Source organism: Mesoplodon bidens (genome assembly GCF_964165515.1).
Source record: "Mesoplodon bidens genome assembly, chromosome: 2".
NCBI lineage: Eukaryota > Metazoa > Chordata > Mammalia > Artiodactyla > Ziphiidae > Mesoplodon > Mesoplodon bidens.
In genome coordinates this window covers 44,447,179-44,465,934 of record NC_138177.1, presented here as the reverse complement: position 1 = coordinate 44,465,934, position 18,756 = coordinate 44,447,179, and the positions used below count along the sequence as shown (strand labels likewise).

The 18,756-nt window shown below is 36.5% G+C and overlaps 1 protein-coding gene across 1 annotated transcript in view; it reads left to right on the top strand.

Annotated features, from left to right (window-relative positions):
• KCNK2 (potassium two pore domain channel subfamily K member 2) overlaps nt 1–18,756 on the top strand; it is a gene marked incomplete at its 5' end in the record, with an annotated part of 165,423 nt that overhangs the window by 26,577 nt on the left and 120,090 nt on the right. The window contains one exon of the mRNA XM_081226181.1: nt 17,956–18,073. Within this exon, the coding sequence (XP_081082307.1) occupies nt 17,956–18,073 (118 nt within the window). The remainder of the gene's footprint in view (nt 1–17,955; nt 18,074–18,756) is intronic.

Below are 18,756 nucleotides of genomic sequence, written 5' to 3'. Positions count from 1 at the left end.
CCCAGCTCACTTTGGTTCTCAGTGTCCTCCAGGCATCTAGAGTGTACAGAGTCCTGTAAGTGCTCTAAGATAGGCAAGACAGAAATCTGTCCCTTGGGTGGTACCCCAAAATCCAGAACATTAGATGCATGTTCCAGTTTCTTTCCTCTCTAAGGAGAAGCCAGAGGCTGGGTTTTCTTCCACTTGCACCACACTGGACTGGCGAGTGCCATGAATTTTTCTACAAGCTTTGATGTGGTTGGTTTCATGCTCATTTGAGGTTTAGGAGCCTCTTAACTGATTTCTGGATTTCTCACTAAGGAAACTAGTCTGTGCATTGTTGAATTGGTACCTCTTTCTAGGGGAGGGGGGGAGGGTCTTGAGATTTCTATTTCACCATCTTGCTGATGTCACCCCACTGGAAGCCATGGACTTTAAAGCCATGAACAACTCAAGTAAGATTTTTAAAATTATAGCAGCAATAAATAAGTAAACTAATAAACATATAAGGTAATTACAAATGAAAAACCACAATTCTAAGTGTTTTGAAAAAATAGAGAGTCACTGTCTGGGCTGATTAAATTGGCAGATCAGGGAACTCAGATATTTTAGCATGGATCTGGAAGGTAATAAATAGCTGTACATAGACATGTGAATAACTGGAGGAAGGCATTCCAGGTAGAGAGGAGAGCAAAAACAAAGGCCCAGAGGAAGGCACATTCTTGGCAGAGAGGCCATCTGGTTACAGGGGATGAATGAAGGGGAAATTTATATTTAAAAAGGTTAGAGGAGTAACAGGGGTGCAGATCGTACAGGACCTTGTAAATTGGTGTTTGGGATCTTAGATTTTACTCAGAGTGAGTTGCAGGACCATGAAAGGACTTGTAGCAGAGCAGGGACATGATCTGACTTGTAACTTAAAGGGATCACTGCAGTTGCCCTGTGAGGAGGAGAATGTAGGTGGATGAAGTTGAGAATCCACTGCAAGAGCCCAGTAGGGAGACAGTGGTGGCCTGGGTGAGAACAGAATCAGTGAATGTGATGAGATGTGGTCAAATTGGGATCTTTTGAGGGTAAAGCTAACAGAATTTGATGTGAGTTGTGAGAGAAAGAAGTCTAGACTGATTCATAGGTTTGGGGCCTGAGGAACTAGAAAAATAAAGTTGCCAACTATTGAGATGGGAAGAACTCATGTGGAACAGTTTCAGGAAGGAGCTTAGGAGTTCAATTTGGCCTATGATTGGTTTGAACTGCCTTTCAGACATCCAAGCAGGGAACAGTCCAGGATGAAGAATACCTTTGGGAGTTATCAGCATATTGACAATATTTAAAGCCTTGAGTTTAAATAAAATCACCTAAGAGTGTGGATGGATAGAGAACAGAACCATGGGCTCAAAGGTGAGGGGGATGAGGCAGCAGTCAGGGAGATTGGAGGAAAGCTAGAGTGTGGTGTTCTGTGAGTTAAGACATGTTGCCAGTGGGGAGAGATTAGCTGTGTCAAATGCTCCTGCAAAGTCTTACTCTCTTTACCATGACCTGTAATGTGCAATTAGTACTCTAGTCAGTCAGCTCATGTTAGTGATTTTATCTGTACTTAGAAATCAGTAAGCACAGCATATGCCACAAGTAATTCTTGAGCAGTTAGCATTATGCTAGACATATAGGCCATATGTGACACAAAGATATAAGACAAGGCCTGATGATCATTTGGGATACATTATATACATGTGGACAAAATAAACAAGATGTTCACTCAGCTTCAAACTTATGAATGGACTATTTTTTTAAAAAATTCATTTATAAATATATTTACTACTTGGAACTTTCAAAGTGTTATCACATAGAAATAATATTATAAATAATAACTATGTCTAAAGCTAGGCAACGAAAAATGTAATACAGCTAAACAGTAACACCAAGACCTGTGACTGATTTTCCAGGTTATTTTATTATTGTTTTTACTTACTTTGAACTAGTGATCCATTTAGATTCTCTATGCCTCAGCTCTTTTGGAAGATAAATTAAATGTATCTGATTCCTCTCAAATGATACCATTACTGATAGTGGTCACAGGGTTATTTTTGTGAGATGGTGAAGCACCTCAGGTCTTGCACTGCTGGTTCCCAATAGTTACTTAAGGAGAGGTAGCTGTCTAGAGGACATACAATAGATGCACAGCAGGTGATTAAAAATGAAAAAGTGACTGAGGCTCAGGTGTATTCAGTCATCTCTTGATGCCAGCACTCTTGCCCCTCCCATGCCCCCTCTGGATCCTCAAGAGACTCTGTGTTGCTTTACTGTGACTTTTCATTCCTCTCTCTGCCCAGTTTAAACATAGCCCATCCTGCTCATTCTACCAGCATAAACACATTCTTGATTTGAGGGAGTTTGGGGGCAGGAGAAGTGAAGATCACTAAGGATGGTTAGTCCATCTTGGTACCTTTCCAGGCATTAGACCCATCCTCTGGCAAAGACTGCCCTGCTAATGGCATCTTCACATTTTCAGCCTCTGAGCAGAGGAGATTCTCTAAGTCTTGTGCTTATCATGTAAATTTTGGGGCATCTTTCCTTTCATAGGTTGCTGTGCTCTGAAATGCTCTTGGGATTGGTATCTTTGTGTGAATGAAGAGGAACAATGCTGCATATGTGAATGATGAATGTAGAAAACATGAGGAGAGATGCAGGCTCGTTTTCAGTGCTGAAGTGTGGTGTGACACTGTTAAGTCAGGCTGAGAGGTGCCCAAGGGAAGGATTTAATTGCATTTTTGTGCAGTAACTACTGGACAGGTGTCAAAGGGTAGCTCAATCATTCCAGTTGGCTTGAAAAAGTATAAGAAATTCTATCAGGTTCCTATTTTTCAACAAAATGGATTTCAACCAGTTCAAATTTGCTGTAACTGGTAAGTATATGGGTGTGTAATTGAGAAAGATGGGGGAAACTTGGAGTTTTAAAAGCTAAGAAGCTAAGACAGGATGAGTACGAATCACTACATTTTGGGAAGTTATTCATATATTGTTTTTTCTGTCTTGATTCTGTGACCTTAAGGGCCAAGAAATAGAAACATATTAAGCAGTTTTGGATGACTTCCTTTTCTCTGCATAATGTTAGCAAGTCATTAGTAAATTTACTCTGCAGTGTATTAAGAAATTTTACCTTGATCCCAAAAGTGCAGACATTTCTTGTAGGTTTATTAATGGCAATGAGTCAATTCAGCTGCAGTGAGAAATACGTAAATTTTACGGGGCCTGAAACAGAGGAACTGTTTATCAGAATATTATTGGAATGTTTTAGTATTGTGATATTTTGCCTTTATTGGTGACTAATTTGGGGTGGGGGAAGTTTGGTTTACCTTCAATACAGGTGGAGTTAACAGCTTACTTTGTTGGTTGTGAGTGTGTATACAGACCGTAAGATTTTCAATCCTTGTCATGATCTTTTACTATATATTCAGGAAAGGCAGGAAAAAAATTCACTTGTTTTCAAAACCCCTAATAAAAATGAGATTGCCTTTCTGTGGAAACCTGAATAGTTTCCCTAACTATTTCACCTATGATTAATTTTATATTGGTATAAAGCATATTTTTGTTTAAACTGGTATCTGTTATGGAAGTATACACTTAAGTGTATTGGAAAATCAAATGAGTAGAAACCAGTGACATTCTATTGAAAAGGCCAACAGAATCTCCAAATTTGGGAATTCTATGGATGCGTGTAATTGACACTGTAAAACTCCCTTTGTTCTCTTTTGGGCTATTTTGTTTTCTCATCAGTTTAGAACTTCAGGCCTTAAAAACAGAGCATGAATAAATGTTGGTTAGTGTGGTGTGCCTGGGCAAACTGGTGTAAAAATATTGCCTAGTGCTATGTCTCCTTGATCTCACTCTTCCACCTACTCAAATCCTATTTTAAGGATACCTTCTTTCAAAAGAACTTCCTAGACAGAGTGACTATAACTCGCTAAGTTCCTATCTTATTCTTCCAGAACTGTCTCTTTGTTATCTAAATAGCCTTTATCTTTTTTCTTTTCTACTTGCCCTTTTGTTTCTTTCTGACTTCTTGTTCTATCTCCTTTTCTCTCCAAAGTTTCCTTTACCTTTATTAACCTCTCCCCACCCCCGACTTATGCTGAGATGAGGTGGATGGATAGAAATGAACATTCTGATAGAATATTAATACACAGTGTAATAATATGGGACTTAGGAAAATTCATGGAAAATAGCACAGCTGGGAGAATGCAGGTTTCAGTCTGCTTGCTTTACGTGTATCTTTTTTGGCTCCTTCTGAGTTGCAAGGACTCAGTGGTCTTGACCATGTTTTATCCTTTCTACAGCGCAGTGTCGTTTCATACAGGCCTCAAAGAATAACAGAATTTCACTGTTTCCAGTTCGATCCTTGTCTGATGTATAAATCATCTCTATAATCACCTTGCAAATGGTCACTTGATCTTGGATTCTGTTATACAAATTCATTTAATGATAGAAGAGTGGTGTGTAAACTATTTTACATGTAGCTACTCAGCGAGATATTGATGACTTCAAAATGCCTTAGAACATGCTTATGTTAGATGAAAATAGTTGAAAGCACATTTATTATGATAACTATTAAAACCAAACATTGAATATATGCATGTTGTAAAAACTGTTTTAGGAACTGCGAGTGATTTTTTTTAATTCTTTTTTTTCCCAAATGTTCAATATATATACATACATACATACATACATACATACATACATACATACATAAATAAATATATATTACTTTTATGATTAATAAAAGCTTCCAGAGTGGATAAAACAGGGAAGATGAACCTCATACCCTGCGGTGTGTCTCTTGCTTCTGGCCCTGGTGATAACGTTCACCTCCAGCTCTCTGTTGGTTCCGACTTTGGATTTTAAGCTTTTGTTTCTACTAATAGGAAATAAATTTACACTTTCAAAAGAGCAAGAAAAAAGCTGTACACTTCATTAGTCTGCATAAAAATAGCTTTGACATGCCATGGCATTATCCCTAAATAGAAGGGAAGTCTTGGGAAGGTAAGCGAGATGTTTACTTTTAGAGGTGCTTCCTAAAATCTGGTATGTGGAAACTGCTTCCTGTAGGTAATACTATTCTTTCTAAGCTATAAGAATTAAGCTTTTTGTGTTTTTTACAAAAGGGATTCTTCTTTATAAGAAGTTTCTAATTAATGTGTGGTTAAACTTAGGTCATGCATTATTTGGAAACACACTCTAAGGACTTTGAAAGCCTATTTAAGAAGATAGGAAATGTGTTTTGATTCAAACTGTTTCCAACAAAGACAAAACATTAAAAATGTACTGCATATTACCTTTTGGACTTAAAAGATATACTCTGGGGAAACCTTGAAAACTTCCTTCTTTACCAGACTCTAAATACAGAATGATGTAATCACCTGTGTTCTGTATAAAATATGCAAATGTACTGCTCCATCACTTTTCTACACATGAAATCAGAAATAGATCTTTTAAAAAGGAAAAGGTTATTGATGTTAGATTTAGAAATCTGACCTTTGCCAATACTTATTACAGTTCATTTAATTGTGGAATAAAAGTTGGGGATTTATTTTTCTATTTTGAATTTATGTGGTGCCTCTAATATTCCTAGACAAAAAAAAAAAAAAACCCAAAAAATGCCATCTCTGTATAACTATAGAATTTCTGAAAAACTAAGTTCATTTATCAAACTGGAGGCTAGAATGTATGAAATACTGGATATCAAATGATGAATATACAAATTTACTTCTACCAAATGTAATCATCTTAAATAGTAGATAATAGCCCTTGATTTCTGAGATACGTGCAAATGTTGGACATAACTTGAATTTCCAATAAGAATGCAGTGGTTAGTCCATGTTTTCTCACAAAAGCAATCTCAACCATACAGGAACTTGAATTTCCAATAAGAATGCAGTGGTTAGTCCATGTTTTCTCACAAAAGCAATCTCAACCATACAGGGTTTTACTTAAACTAACACATGTATGTCCTTCACTGTAAGCAAGACAATAGTAGATTAATTTGCTATTAACAGTTTCCTGCTTATGGGCATTAACTTTATTTTGTTAATTTTATTATTCTTTTTAACATCTTTATTGGAGTATAATCTCTTTACAATGTTGTGTTAGTTTCTGCTGTATAGCAAAGTGAATCAGCTATATGTATACATATATCCCCATATCCCCTCCCTCTTGTGTCTCCATCCCACCCTCCCTATCCCACCCCTCTAGGTGGTCACAAAGCACAGAGCTGATCTCCCTGTGCTATGCGGGTGCTTCCCACTAGCTATCTGTCTTACATTTGGTAGTGTATATATGTCCATGCCACTCTCTCACTTCGTCCCAGCTTACCCTTCCCCCTCCCCATGTCCTCAAGTCCATTCTCTACATCTTCGTCTTTATTCCTGTCCTGCCCCTAGGTTCTTCAGAACTGTTGGGTTTTTTTTTAGATTCCATATACATGTGTTAGCATACAGCATTTGCTTTTCTCTTTTGGACTTACTTCACTCTGTTTGCAGAGTCTAGGTCCCTCCATCTCACTACAAATAACTCAATTTCATTTTTTTTGGCTGAGTAATATTCCATTGTATATATGTGCCATATTGTCTTTATCCATTCATCTGTTGATGGACACTTAGGTTGCTTCCATGTCCTGGCTATTGTAAATAGTGCTGCAATGAACATTGTGGTACATGACTCTTTTGGAATTATGGTTTTCTCAGGGTATATGCCCAGTAGTGGGATTGCTGGGTCATATGGTAGTTCTATTTTTAGTGTTTTAAGGAGCCTCCATACTGTTCTCCATAGTGACTGTATCAATTTACATTGCCACCAACAGTGCAAGAGGGTTCCCTTTTCTGCACACTCTCTCCAGCATTTGTTGTTTGTAGATTTTTTGATGATGGCCATTCTGACCAGTGTGAGGCGATACCTCATTGTAGTTTTGATTTGCATTTCTCTAATAATTAGTGATGTTGAGCATCCTTTCATATGTTTGTTGGCAATCTGTATATCTTCTTTGGAGAAATGTCTATTTAGGTCTCCTGCCCATTTTTGGATTGGGTTGTTTGTTTTTTTGATATTGAGCTGCATGAGCTGCTTGGAAATTTTGGAGATTAATTGCTTGTCAGTTGCTATATTTGCAAATATTTTCTCCCATTCTGAGGGTTGTCTTTTGGTCTTGCTTATGGTTTCCTTTGCTGTGCAAAAGCTTTTAAGTTTCATTAGGTCCCATTTGTTTATTTTTGTTTTTATTTCCTTTTCTCTAGGAGGTGGGTCACAAAAGATCTTGCTGTGATTTATGTCAGAGTGTTCTTCCTATGTTTTCCTCTAAGAGTTTTATAGTGTCTGGGCTTACATTTAGGTCTTTAATCCATTTTGAGTTTATTTTTCTGTATGGTGTTAGGGAATGTTCTAATTTCATTCTTTTACATGTAGCTGTCCAGTTTTCCCAGCACCACTTATTGAAGAGGCTGTCTTTTCTCCATTGTATATTCTTGCCTCCTTTATCAAAGAAGGGGTGACCATATGTGTGTGGCTTTATCTCTGGGCTTTCTATCCTGTTCCATTGATCTATATTTCTGTTTTTGTGCCAGTACCATACTGTCTTGATTACTGTAGCTTTGTAATATAGCCTGAAGTCAGGGAGCTGGAGGAATAGGAAGCCTAATTCCTCTAGCTCCATTTTTCTTTCTCAAGATTGCTTTGGTATTCGGGGTCTTTTGTGTTTCCATACAAATTGTGAAAATTTTTGTTCCAGTTCTGTGAAAAATGCCATTGGTAGTTTGATAGGGATTGCTCTGAATCTGTAGATTGCTTTGGGTAGTAGAGTCATTTTCACAATGTTGACTCTTCCAATCCAGGAACATGGTATATCTCTCCATCTGTTTGTATCATCTTTAATTTCTTTCATCAGTGTCTTACAGTTTTCTGCATACAGGTCTTTTGTCTCCTTAGTTAGGTTTATGCCTAGGTATTTTATTCTTTTTGTTGCAGTGGTAAATGGGAGTGTTTCCTTAATTTCTCTTTCAGATTTTTCATCATTAATGTATAGGAATGCAGGAGATTTCTGTGCATTAATTTTGTACCCTGCTACTTTACCAACTTCACTGATTAACTCTAATAGGTTTCTGGTAGCATGTTTAGGATTCTCTATGTATATTATCATGTCATCTGCAAACAGTCACAGCTTTACTTCTTCTTTTCCAATTTGTGGTCCTTTTATTTCTTTTTCTTCTCTGATTGCCGTGCCAAAAACTTCCAAAACTATGTTGAATAATAGCGCTGAGAGTGGACAACCTTGTCTTGTTCCTGATCTTAGTGGAAATGGTTTCAGTTTTTCACCATTGAGAACGTGTTGGCTGTGGGTTTGTCATATATGGCCTTTATTATATTGAGGTAAGTTCCCTCTGTGCCTGCTTTCTGGAGGGTTTTTATCATAAATGGGTGTTGAATTTTGTTGAAAGCTTTTGCTGCATCTATTGAGATGATCACATGGTGTTTATCCTTCAATTTGTTAGTATGTTTTATCACATTGATTGATTTGCATATATTGAAGAATCCTTGCATTCCTGGGATAAACCCCACTTGATCATGGTGTATGATCCTTTTAATATGCCTTTGGATTCTGTTTGCTAGTATTTTGTTGAGGATCTTTGCATCTATGTTCATCAGTGATATTGGCCTGAAGTTTTCTTTCCTTGTGACATCTTTGTCTGGGTTTGGTATCAGGATCGTGGTGGCCTTGTAGAATGTGTTTGGGAGTGTTCCTCTCTCTGCTATATTTTGGAAGAGTTTGAGAAGGATAGGTGTTAGCTCTTCTCTAAATGTTCGATAGAATTCGCCTGTGAAACCATCTGTTCCTGGGCTTTTGTTTGTTGGAAGATTTTTAATCACAGTCTCAATTTCAGTGCTTGTGATTGGTCTGTTTATATTTTCTGTTTCTTCCTGGTTCAGTCTCAGAAGGTTGTGCTTTTCTAAGAATTTGTCCATTTCTCCAGGTTGTCCATTTTATTGGCATAGAGTTGCTTGTAGTAATCTCTCATGATCCTTTGTATTTCTGCAGTGTCAGTTGTTACTTCTCCTTTTTCATTTCTAATTCTGTTGATTTGAGTCTTCTTTTTTTTCTTGGTGAGTCTGGCTAATGGTCTATCAATTTTGTTTTTCTTCTCATAGAACTCACTTTTAGCGTTATTGATCTTTGCTATCATTTCCTTCATTTCTTTTTCACTTATTTTTGATCTGATCTTTATGATTTTTTTCTTCTAACTTTGGGGTTTTTTTTGTTCTTCTCTGTCTAGTTGCTTGAGGTGTAAATTTCGGGTGTTTATTTTCAATGTTTCTTGTTTCTTGAGGTAGGATTGTATTGCTATAAACTTCCCTCTTAGAACTGCTTTTGCTACATCCCATAAGTTTTGGGTCATCGTGTTTTCACTGTCATTTGTTTCTAGGTATTTTTTGATTTCCTGTTTGATTTATTCAGTGATTTCTTGGTTATTTAGTAGCGTATTGTTTAGCCTCCATGTGTTTGTATTTTTTACAATATTTTTCCTGTAATTGATACCTAGTCTCATAGCATTATAGTCAGGAAAGATACTTGATATAATTTCAGTTTTCTTAAATATACCAAGGCTTGTTTTGTGGCCTAGTATGTGATCCCTCCTGTGGAATGTTGCATGTGCACTTAAAAAGAATGTGTGGTTACACGGCTCAGGAGACAATGGAGAAAAAGAAAGAAAGAAAAATAAATATATAAAATAAAATTAAGTAAATAAAGTTATTTAAATATTAAAAAATCATTTAAATAAAAAAAGTAAAAGTAATTTAAAAACAGAAAAGAGCAACTAAACCAATAAGCAAATACACCAATGATAAGGAGTGCTAAAAAGTATACTAAGATTAATATAAAAATGGAAACTAGTCAGTCACATACAGCAAACCCCAAGTCTACAGTTGCTCCCAAAGTCCACCGCAGCAATTTTGGGATGATTCGTTGTCTCTTCAGGTATTCCACAGGTGCAGGGAATCAAGTTGATTGTGGAGGTTTAATCCACTGCTCCTGAGGCTGCAAGGAGAAATTTCCCTTTCTCTTCTTTGTTTGTACATCTCCTGGGGTTCAGCTTTCGATTTGGCCCCGCCTTTGCATGTAGATCACCCTCTGGCTTCTGTTCTTTGCCCAGAAAGGAGGAGGTTAAAGGAGCAGCTGATCAGGGGACTCTGGCTCACTCAGGCCGGGAAAGGGAGGGGTACGGAATGCAGGGTGAGCCTGCGGCCACAGAGGCCAGCGTGATGTTGCAAGAACCTGAGGTGCGCCGTGTGGTTTCCCGGGGAAGTTGTCCCTGGAATACGGGACCCTGGCAGGAGTGGGCTGCACAGGCTCCCGGGAGGGGAGGTGTGGATAGTGACCTGTGCTTGCACACAGGCTTCTTGGTGGCTGCAGCAGCAGCCTTAGCATCTCATGCCCGTCTCTGGTGTCTGTGCTGATAGCTGCGGCTTGTGCCTGTCTCCAGAGCTCATTTAGGTGGTGCCCTGAATCCCCACTCTCCACGCATCCTGAAACAATGGTCTCTTGCCTCTTAGGCAGTTCCAGACTTTTTCCTGGACTCCCTCCTGTCTACCTGTGGTGGACTAGCCCCCTTCAGGTCGTGTTCACCCAGCCAACCCCAGTCCTCTCCCAGGACTCTGATCTCCGAAGCCCGAGCCTCAGCTCCCAGCCCCCACATGTCCCAGCTGGTGAGCAGACAGGCCTCTCAGGCTGGTGAATGCTGGTTGGCACCGATCCTCTCTGCGGGAATCTCTCTGCTTTGCCCTCTGCACCCCTGTTGCTGTGCTCTCCTCTGTGGCTCCGAAGCTTTCCCCCCGCCACCCCCCGTCTCCACCAGTGAAGGGGCTTCCTCGTGTGTGGAAACTTTTCCTCCTTCACAGCTCCCTCCCAGAGGTGCAGGTCCTGTCCCTATTCTTTTGTCCCTGTTTTTTCTTTTTTCTTTTGCCCTACCAAGGTACGTGTGGAGTTTCTTGCCTTTTGGGAAGTCTGAGGTCTTCTGCCGGCGTTCAGTAGGTGTTCTGTAGGAGTTGTTCCCCATGTAGATGTATTTTTTATGTATTTGTGGGGAGGAAATTGATCTCCATGTCTTACTCCTCTGCCATCTTGAAGGTCCTCTTCATATTGACTTTAATTCTGCAGTAATAAGTGTTACACTCAGTGAAAGTCAGCATGTTTTTACACAGTGTTAACAAAAACATAAATACCATTCTCTTGTATGCTAATATGGAATTGCTATTTTATAGGCCAAAAAGTGCTTGGATATTGGCAATTTTACATGGTTCAACCAGTATTATCATTAGCTGAGAGCTGCTACTGGAATATTTTTGTGGGGCAGTATGCTAATATGGTATGGTTTTTAGGAAGTTCTTTGCTTCCTCGTTAGATTGTCAACAGTCCCAGTTGTTACACTGATGGAAATATTTGACAGAATTATTGTCTCATGCAAGGAAGCCTATGGCACTGCTTTAGTCTCCAGAATACCAAGAAAGGACACAAATGTGAAGAAGATGGTTTTGGTTTTTGGGGATTTTTCTCAGTGGTACAAAGGATGTTATGGGCTGCCTTTGTATGTAAGTTTGTAGTGAAGCCCTATAATGCTACTTCTTGGCTGAACTTAATTTAATATGTATAATGGCCCAAGAAGCAGCCCCAGTGATTAGGACTACAATATGTCACTGACATTAGAAGAGGAGCTTCTTATGCAAAAGATGTCTATAAATAACATTTAAGACAAATATATTTGGCTAATAATGATTTTCTGAAAAGCACCTAGGAAATGGATAAACAAATGTGACTACTCATTGATTCAAATACGCCGATTGAGGTTGCCTAGGATCTCCCAGTGCTGTATTTGAATTCTGAGCCTGTAAGAATACGGGCCATCTTGAAATACTCTCTGGTTTTATTAGCAGCACTTTTCAGAGCAGTTCACATCATCTGGCATTAGGTAATCATGATGTTGCTGCATAGCCAGAAGGTTAAGGATAAGATGCATAAGGATCCTGCAGCCTTTAGCATCAGTCTTCAAACATTGCTGCATATTATTGATGGTTGACGATGATTTTTTGTGGTGTAACAATAAATAGCAATGATACCTACATAACATCTTCCCGCAAAGTCATCTGGCAATAAGAGCATCATTATTTTGCTTTCCTTATTATGCATTCTTCAAGTCAAGATAGTCTTGTTTATATGGTTGAAATGGTCAGATGCAGTGTTGTGAACGTGTGATTTGACTTCTGTCCTAAAGGCTAGCCTCCACTCAGGTTGAAATTAGTTCTTCCACAAAGAAATAGTGACCAAAAAAGATACAAAATTGTGTCTTACAGAAACTTGGCAAGAGAATACTTGTTCCCCTTTGAGGAACTGTATAATTATACAGATATCAGTATAATTCTAATTGGATTTAGCTACTATATCAATTTATTTGAAATAATGTCCTTTTTCAGAGGAGAAGAAATGAGATCAATCTTAAATATCCAGTTAAAAGAAGTTGTCATTGAACCAGTTACACATACATCTTTGATGTAGCCCAGTTAGATGCCAGTGCCTTGTACCTGCAGTTTAGAATTCTTATATCACTTAAAATTTTCAAATTATTAATGTGACCCTACTTTTAGGATTATAGGTATGATAGCATATTTTAATGAAATCTTGGTTATGATGTTAAGAGAGGAGGAATTCATGGAAGGCATTCATAACAGTCTATATTGTTCTGGTGAACATGAACATCTGAGCAAAGGGAAAAACAAATGTGAAATCAGAACTTGTATTTTAAGATCCACAATATAACCTACTCTGAAAATAATATATTCTTCAGGCCTTCCCCGGGGTTACTTACTTTATAATATCTTTTCCTTCAATGAAAAAACAGCTAGTCAAGCACTTTATAACACATGATAAAGTTGTTCCTAGGCATCGGACACACAGGAACATTTTCATGGTTGTCAGTGATTGCCTTGAGTTCCAAGGGTATACTAGTCTCTTACAATTACAAGTAAGTGTGTTTTATTGTTGTTCGGTATTAAAGCTTGATATAGTTCCAAAACACCAGATGACATTGAGACAGAAACTTCTTACAATTCAAGAATACACAAATTCACATTAGAACTCAGTGAACTTTGATTCTAAAGCCATCATTGTCATGGAAACCCAAGATTTTTTATAATTACTTTATGAGTAATTTAGCCTTTATCCTCTCTAGGACTATAAGCCTCTCAGAGCTCTATTTCTTAAGTTTAAGCTCCTATTCTTGACTAGAATCGTGTTTGCAATTGCCTTTCCTTAATGCACATTCTATGATTGTCAGTTAACTGAAAAGCAAAAATTGAGTGTGAATCCAATCAAGGGTATTTTGTACTATTTCTATTGTATGTTAAATTTGGAAGTCCTCCCTTAATCAGTACTTCGGGATTAAATGCCTAGGATCCCACATTCTCTTTACCCTAACCTAAAAAATTCAACTTATTCATAAATTGTGAACATGACTTGATTGTCCACAAAAGTTACAGTTAGTGGAAAAGTGAATTTTTATTACAGATGAAGTGATTGTTACTTTAATCACATAATATGGCACATACAGAAACAGTTCTCATGAAGACATTTTTTAAGTGCTCTGATGGCCTGAATTGACGTTGAAATTGTAGGGACTCTTAGAACTGTCAGTGCACTTGTCAAGGGCATCCAGTTTCCTGTGGATGTTGACCAGGGGACCTCGTACAAAAATATAAAATAGGGCTTCCCTGGTGACACAGTGGTTAAGAATCTGCCTGCCCATGCATGGGACACAGGTTCAAGCCCTGGTCTGGGAAGATCCCACATGCCATGAAGCAACTAAGTCCGTGTGCCACAACTACTGAGCCTGTGCTCTAGAGCCCATGAGCCACAACTACTGAGCCCATGTGCCTCAACTACTGAAGCCCGCGTGCCTAGAGCCCGTGCTCCACAAGAAGAGAAGCCACCGCAATGAGAAGCCCGTGCACCACAATGAAGAGTAGTCCCTGCTCTCCGCAACTAGAGAAAAACCTGCTCACAGCAAGGAAGACCCAATGCAGCCAAATAAATAAATAGATAGATAGATAGATAAATAGTCCTCTTTAAAAATATAAATTTACAAGAATCTTCCAGAGAAAGGACCTCACGCTAGACTCATTCTCATAGTGATGTGACATATTCCTGGTTCCATCTCAAGCCTCTGTTGCAATAATCACAGCTCTGTGATAACTATTTACAACCCACACATTGCCAGACATTACTGTCTCTAAGTCTACATTTGCTTCTTTTGGGTTTAAATAATTTGTGGAACTTATCCAAATGTCTGGGTAATGCTGAACCTCGTCACTGACAAGCAAAAGAATAGGCTAAAATGATGATGCTAGCTATGGAGGCTATATTAGGTCAATTGTTGGAGGAATTAGCTTGCTTCTACTAAATAAAATAATTTTACTTAATTGGGTGGAATCTAAAGACATGCCTTATCTTTTCTCATCTATACCACCCATGTTTTCACTTCTCTGTTGTTTCCCCATTGTCTAGCACCATAAAAAATTGATAAATATTTTTTTGAATAAATGAATGTGTTGAAGAAATGTCTATAAAATATAAAAATATACGTTTTAATTAAAGTACAGTTGACATACAGTATTATGTTATTTTCAGGTATACAACAGAGTGATTCAACATTTAAATACATTACAGAATAATCGTCATGATAAAGCTAGTAACCTTCTGTACCATACAAAATTATTTCAGTGTTATTGACTATATTCCTTTTGCCATGTATCACATCCCTATGACTTATTTATTTTATGAGGAAGTTTGTACTCTTAATCTCCTTTATTTATTTCACCCAGCTGCCTGCCCTTTCCCCTCTGACAACCACTAGTTCTCTGTATCTATGAGTTTATATTTTGCTTTGTTTGTTTTGTTTTTTAGACTTCATATATAAGTGAAATCATATGGTTTTTGTCTTTTTCTGTCTGACTTATTTCACTTAACATAATACCCTTTAGGTCCATTCATGTTACAAATGGCAAGATTTCATTCTTTTTGATGGCTGAGCAATATTCCATTATATATGTATCCATCTATTGATGGATCCTTAGGTTGCTTCCATGTCTTGGCTATTATAAATAATGTAGCACTGAACATAGGGGTACGTATCTTTTTAAATTAATGTTTTTCATGTTATTTGGATAAATACCAAGAAGTGGAGTTGCTGGATTGTATGGTAGTTCTGTTTTTAATTTTTTGAGGACCCGCCATACTGTTTTCCAGATTGGTTGCAGAAGCATATATTAGAATCTGTTTTCTATTAAGCCTGGCATTTAAGAGATTTATAAAATTCTAAAACAATGCCTCTCTTCTCACTGAATCTTTGCATTGGAAAACATAATTACTTTTCATAAAAGTATGTTAACTTATTTTAACATATAATGGGCTTATTGTAATTTTTACATGAATTAATGAAAACATTTTGAAAGTTAGAAATTCAAAAATATAAATATCAATAGTTATAACTCACATTCCGATGCTCCTTGATGTCTACAATAATTTTTGAGACCGTAAAGTGGTTCTGAGATTAAAAAAATTTGAAAGTTGCTGGCTCAAAGAATGGGCAGTATATACTTGTGTATACAACAGCAATAACCAGTTATAATATAAAATGGAAAAAAAGTAAAATATCTAAAAATAACCTTATAGTCCTATGTGGAGTATAACAAAAAATGGTCTATTTCAGAATATGAAAGGAGACTCAGTAAATGGAGATTCACACCATGTTCTTTGATGGGAAGTTTCACTATTATAATAGTGCTCATTTTTCTTAATTAATTTATAGATTTCACATATATCCAAACAACAGAATTATATTAAACCTGTCAAAATGAAAATTTCTATAAAATTTAACTACATGATTCCTAAGTTTATGCAAGAATAATAGGTTAGTAACTGCAAAAAAACATTTTTCAAAGAAGGATAATCAGGGAGACCTGCCTTATCTGATATTATATTTACAGTAGAGAGTCAGATAATCAGTTACCTCAAAACCAGCTTCATTGTGTGTTGTGCATATATGTCTATATATGTGTATTCGTGTGCATTTAATATATGATAAAGGAAACATTAGTGTTCAACTTCACTCACTAAAGGATACGTAAATGTAAACAATTCTTATCAGTTCAGTAAAGATAAAATATTAATATCAGAGGTAATAGTATTGCTAAGCATCTGTAAATTGCTGGGGGGCAATTATAAGTTATAACAACCTTCTTGGATAGCTACTTGCTACTATACATCAAGTGCTTTAAAATATTCATAATTTTCAATGTGGCAAATTTATTTCTAGCAATCTCTCCCACAAAAATATTCAGAAATGAAAAAATATTTATATGCAAATGTGTTCATAGCAGCACTTATTATAATAAGACAAATTTTAGAACAGCATTTATGTCTACATGTTGGGCAATGATTAAGTAAATATGGCAATGACAAGGAAAACCGCATATAGAATAATATTAAATAAAAATAGAGAATACATTTCATATAGTTCATAAATCCATATATGTAAAATGTGTAGCAGAATGCCAGGAGTAGATACCTTAATACATAACAGTGGTTGTCTCTGAATTCTGGAATTATGAAAAATTTTTATTATCCTCTTTATGCCTTGCTGTATTTTCCTAAGTTTTTAAAATAACGAATATATATCATTGTTAAAGTAAATAAAAACATTGCAGTTCAATTAACTATTGAAGTTTCAATTTATAGTTTAAGACGAGTCAGACAACAGATTTTATATTGCATTTCAGCTCTGGATTACCTGTTCTTTTACATCTGACAGTAACTTCAGATAGTTATTGTCATTAACTTACATGTCATTTATATGTCATTAACTTAAGATAGTGCCTCCATTTTCACAGTGTAGTTTTTGTCCATTTGCCAATAAACTATATAACTTTAAACAAGTCACTTTATCTTTCTTGGTCTCTAATTTCCTTGCCTATCAAATGAAGGTCCTTCCAATTTTAAAATCTGGAAATTAAGTGATAAAGATTTAAAAACTGTATTTCCAACAGAAATGTCTTTTGCCACCATCTATGTCTCTCTTTTACTACACATTTCCTCCTAACTTATTCTCTTCTATGTTTGTGTTTCTGGAGCTCCCTCTTCCCTCCCTACCATCTGATGATTAAGAAGGGATTATAATATCATCTTTCTGTCTGTCTCCCAGTAATACTCAAAGCAGCATCCAGATTCTAGTGTTCCTATATGAATACTGTTGACTGTCATCTACAGGTCATTGATGATACTCATTGTCATAGAATTTATAAAAATCTGTAGAGATTCTAAGAATCTCGATATAAATGAACTGACTCAAGCTTGATGATGAAGTGCTGTTGTCTGTTCCTTGTCATTTTAACCTGTTTTGTTGGATCTTACTGATATTATACTCTCTACTGCTGTACACAACCCAGGCTTGGATACCTATGTTTACCATTCAAAATGACTAGCACTTTGGAAATACTTGTTTTTTTGATGAAGCTATTGTATAGTATTTAAATTGTAGTTTGCAATCTGATATTTTAACTCTGTGGTGCTTACCAAAAATTATTGCTATATTTAGTTGTTAATTCAAATAAGTTGCTAAATATGGTACTGGATGATGATATGAATGCATATCATAACACAATATGATAAGCTTTATGCAGATTCATTCACTCGATATCAAATATAATTTTCTTATAATTTAATGTATTAAATTCTTTAGTGTAAAGTTTTAACCTATATTGTATATTTTAAATGGAAAAGCAAACCTCAGAATTGATGCTCTTTGTCTAATTGGTCGTGTGGGGTGGAATATATACTGTTTGATGCCTCCATGTGATTCATGTGTACTGATAAATTTCTTTTTAAACTTGCAGCAAATAGTGGCAGCAATAAATGCAGGGATTATACCTTTAGGAAACACCTCCAATCAAATCAGTCACTGGGATTTGGGAAGTTCCTTCTTCTTTGCTGGCACTGTTATTACAACCATAGGTAGGAGACAACTTATTTTGTTTTTTAATTTTGGTACAGCTTGTGAGCTAAAATTCACTTGTTTGAATTTTTTTACAGTTGGTCAAAATGGTCGACTTAAGGTAGAAAACTAGATTTCAGTAAATTGATTTTGAAAAGAGAGTTTAAAGGTTTGAACAAAGGAATGATGGAAATGAATTAGTTATTATTTCAGAATACTGAGTTGTTTAAAATCCATATGAAACTCGAGAGCAGTTCATTTGAGTCATTTGACTAAAGGATAAGAACATCAGGAAATAGCTTGAAATGGTGATTTTTTTGGGGGGACAAGTAGTTTAAAATTTTCCTGCATCTTTGATTCTTTAGTACAGAAAGAAACGATTTGAGTACAATTTTGACATTCTTTTCATGAAGTTCTTATTTGATATCACGTTCTTCAACTTGTAAAATTTAACTCTACATTTGAACAGATTGTTCCTATTCTTATATACTTGTCTATTATGATTATTTCAGGCCTTTTTCATGCATTATGTTTTTCTAATAACACAAATGTATAAAAAATTAACACTGAAACATTAAGATTACAAAAGCATGAAAGTTTAAGCCCTTGCCCTTTTACCTTTTAATCATGTTGCATGTCATACTGTTAAAAAGGGTCACAGTGGAACGTGGTCTCTTTTTGGGGATTGACTGTGCATCCACTA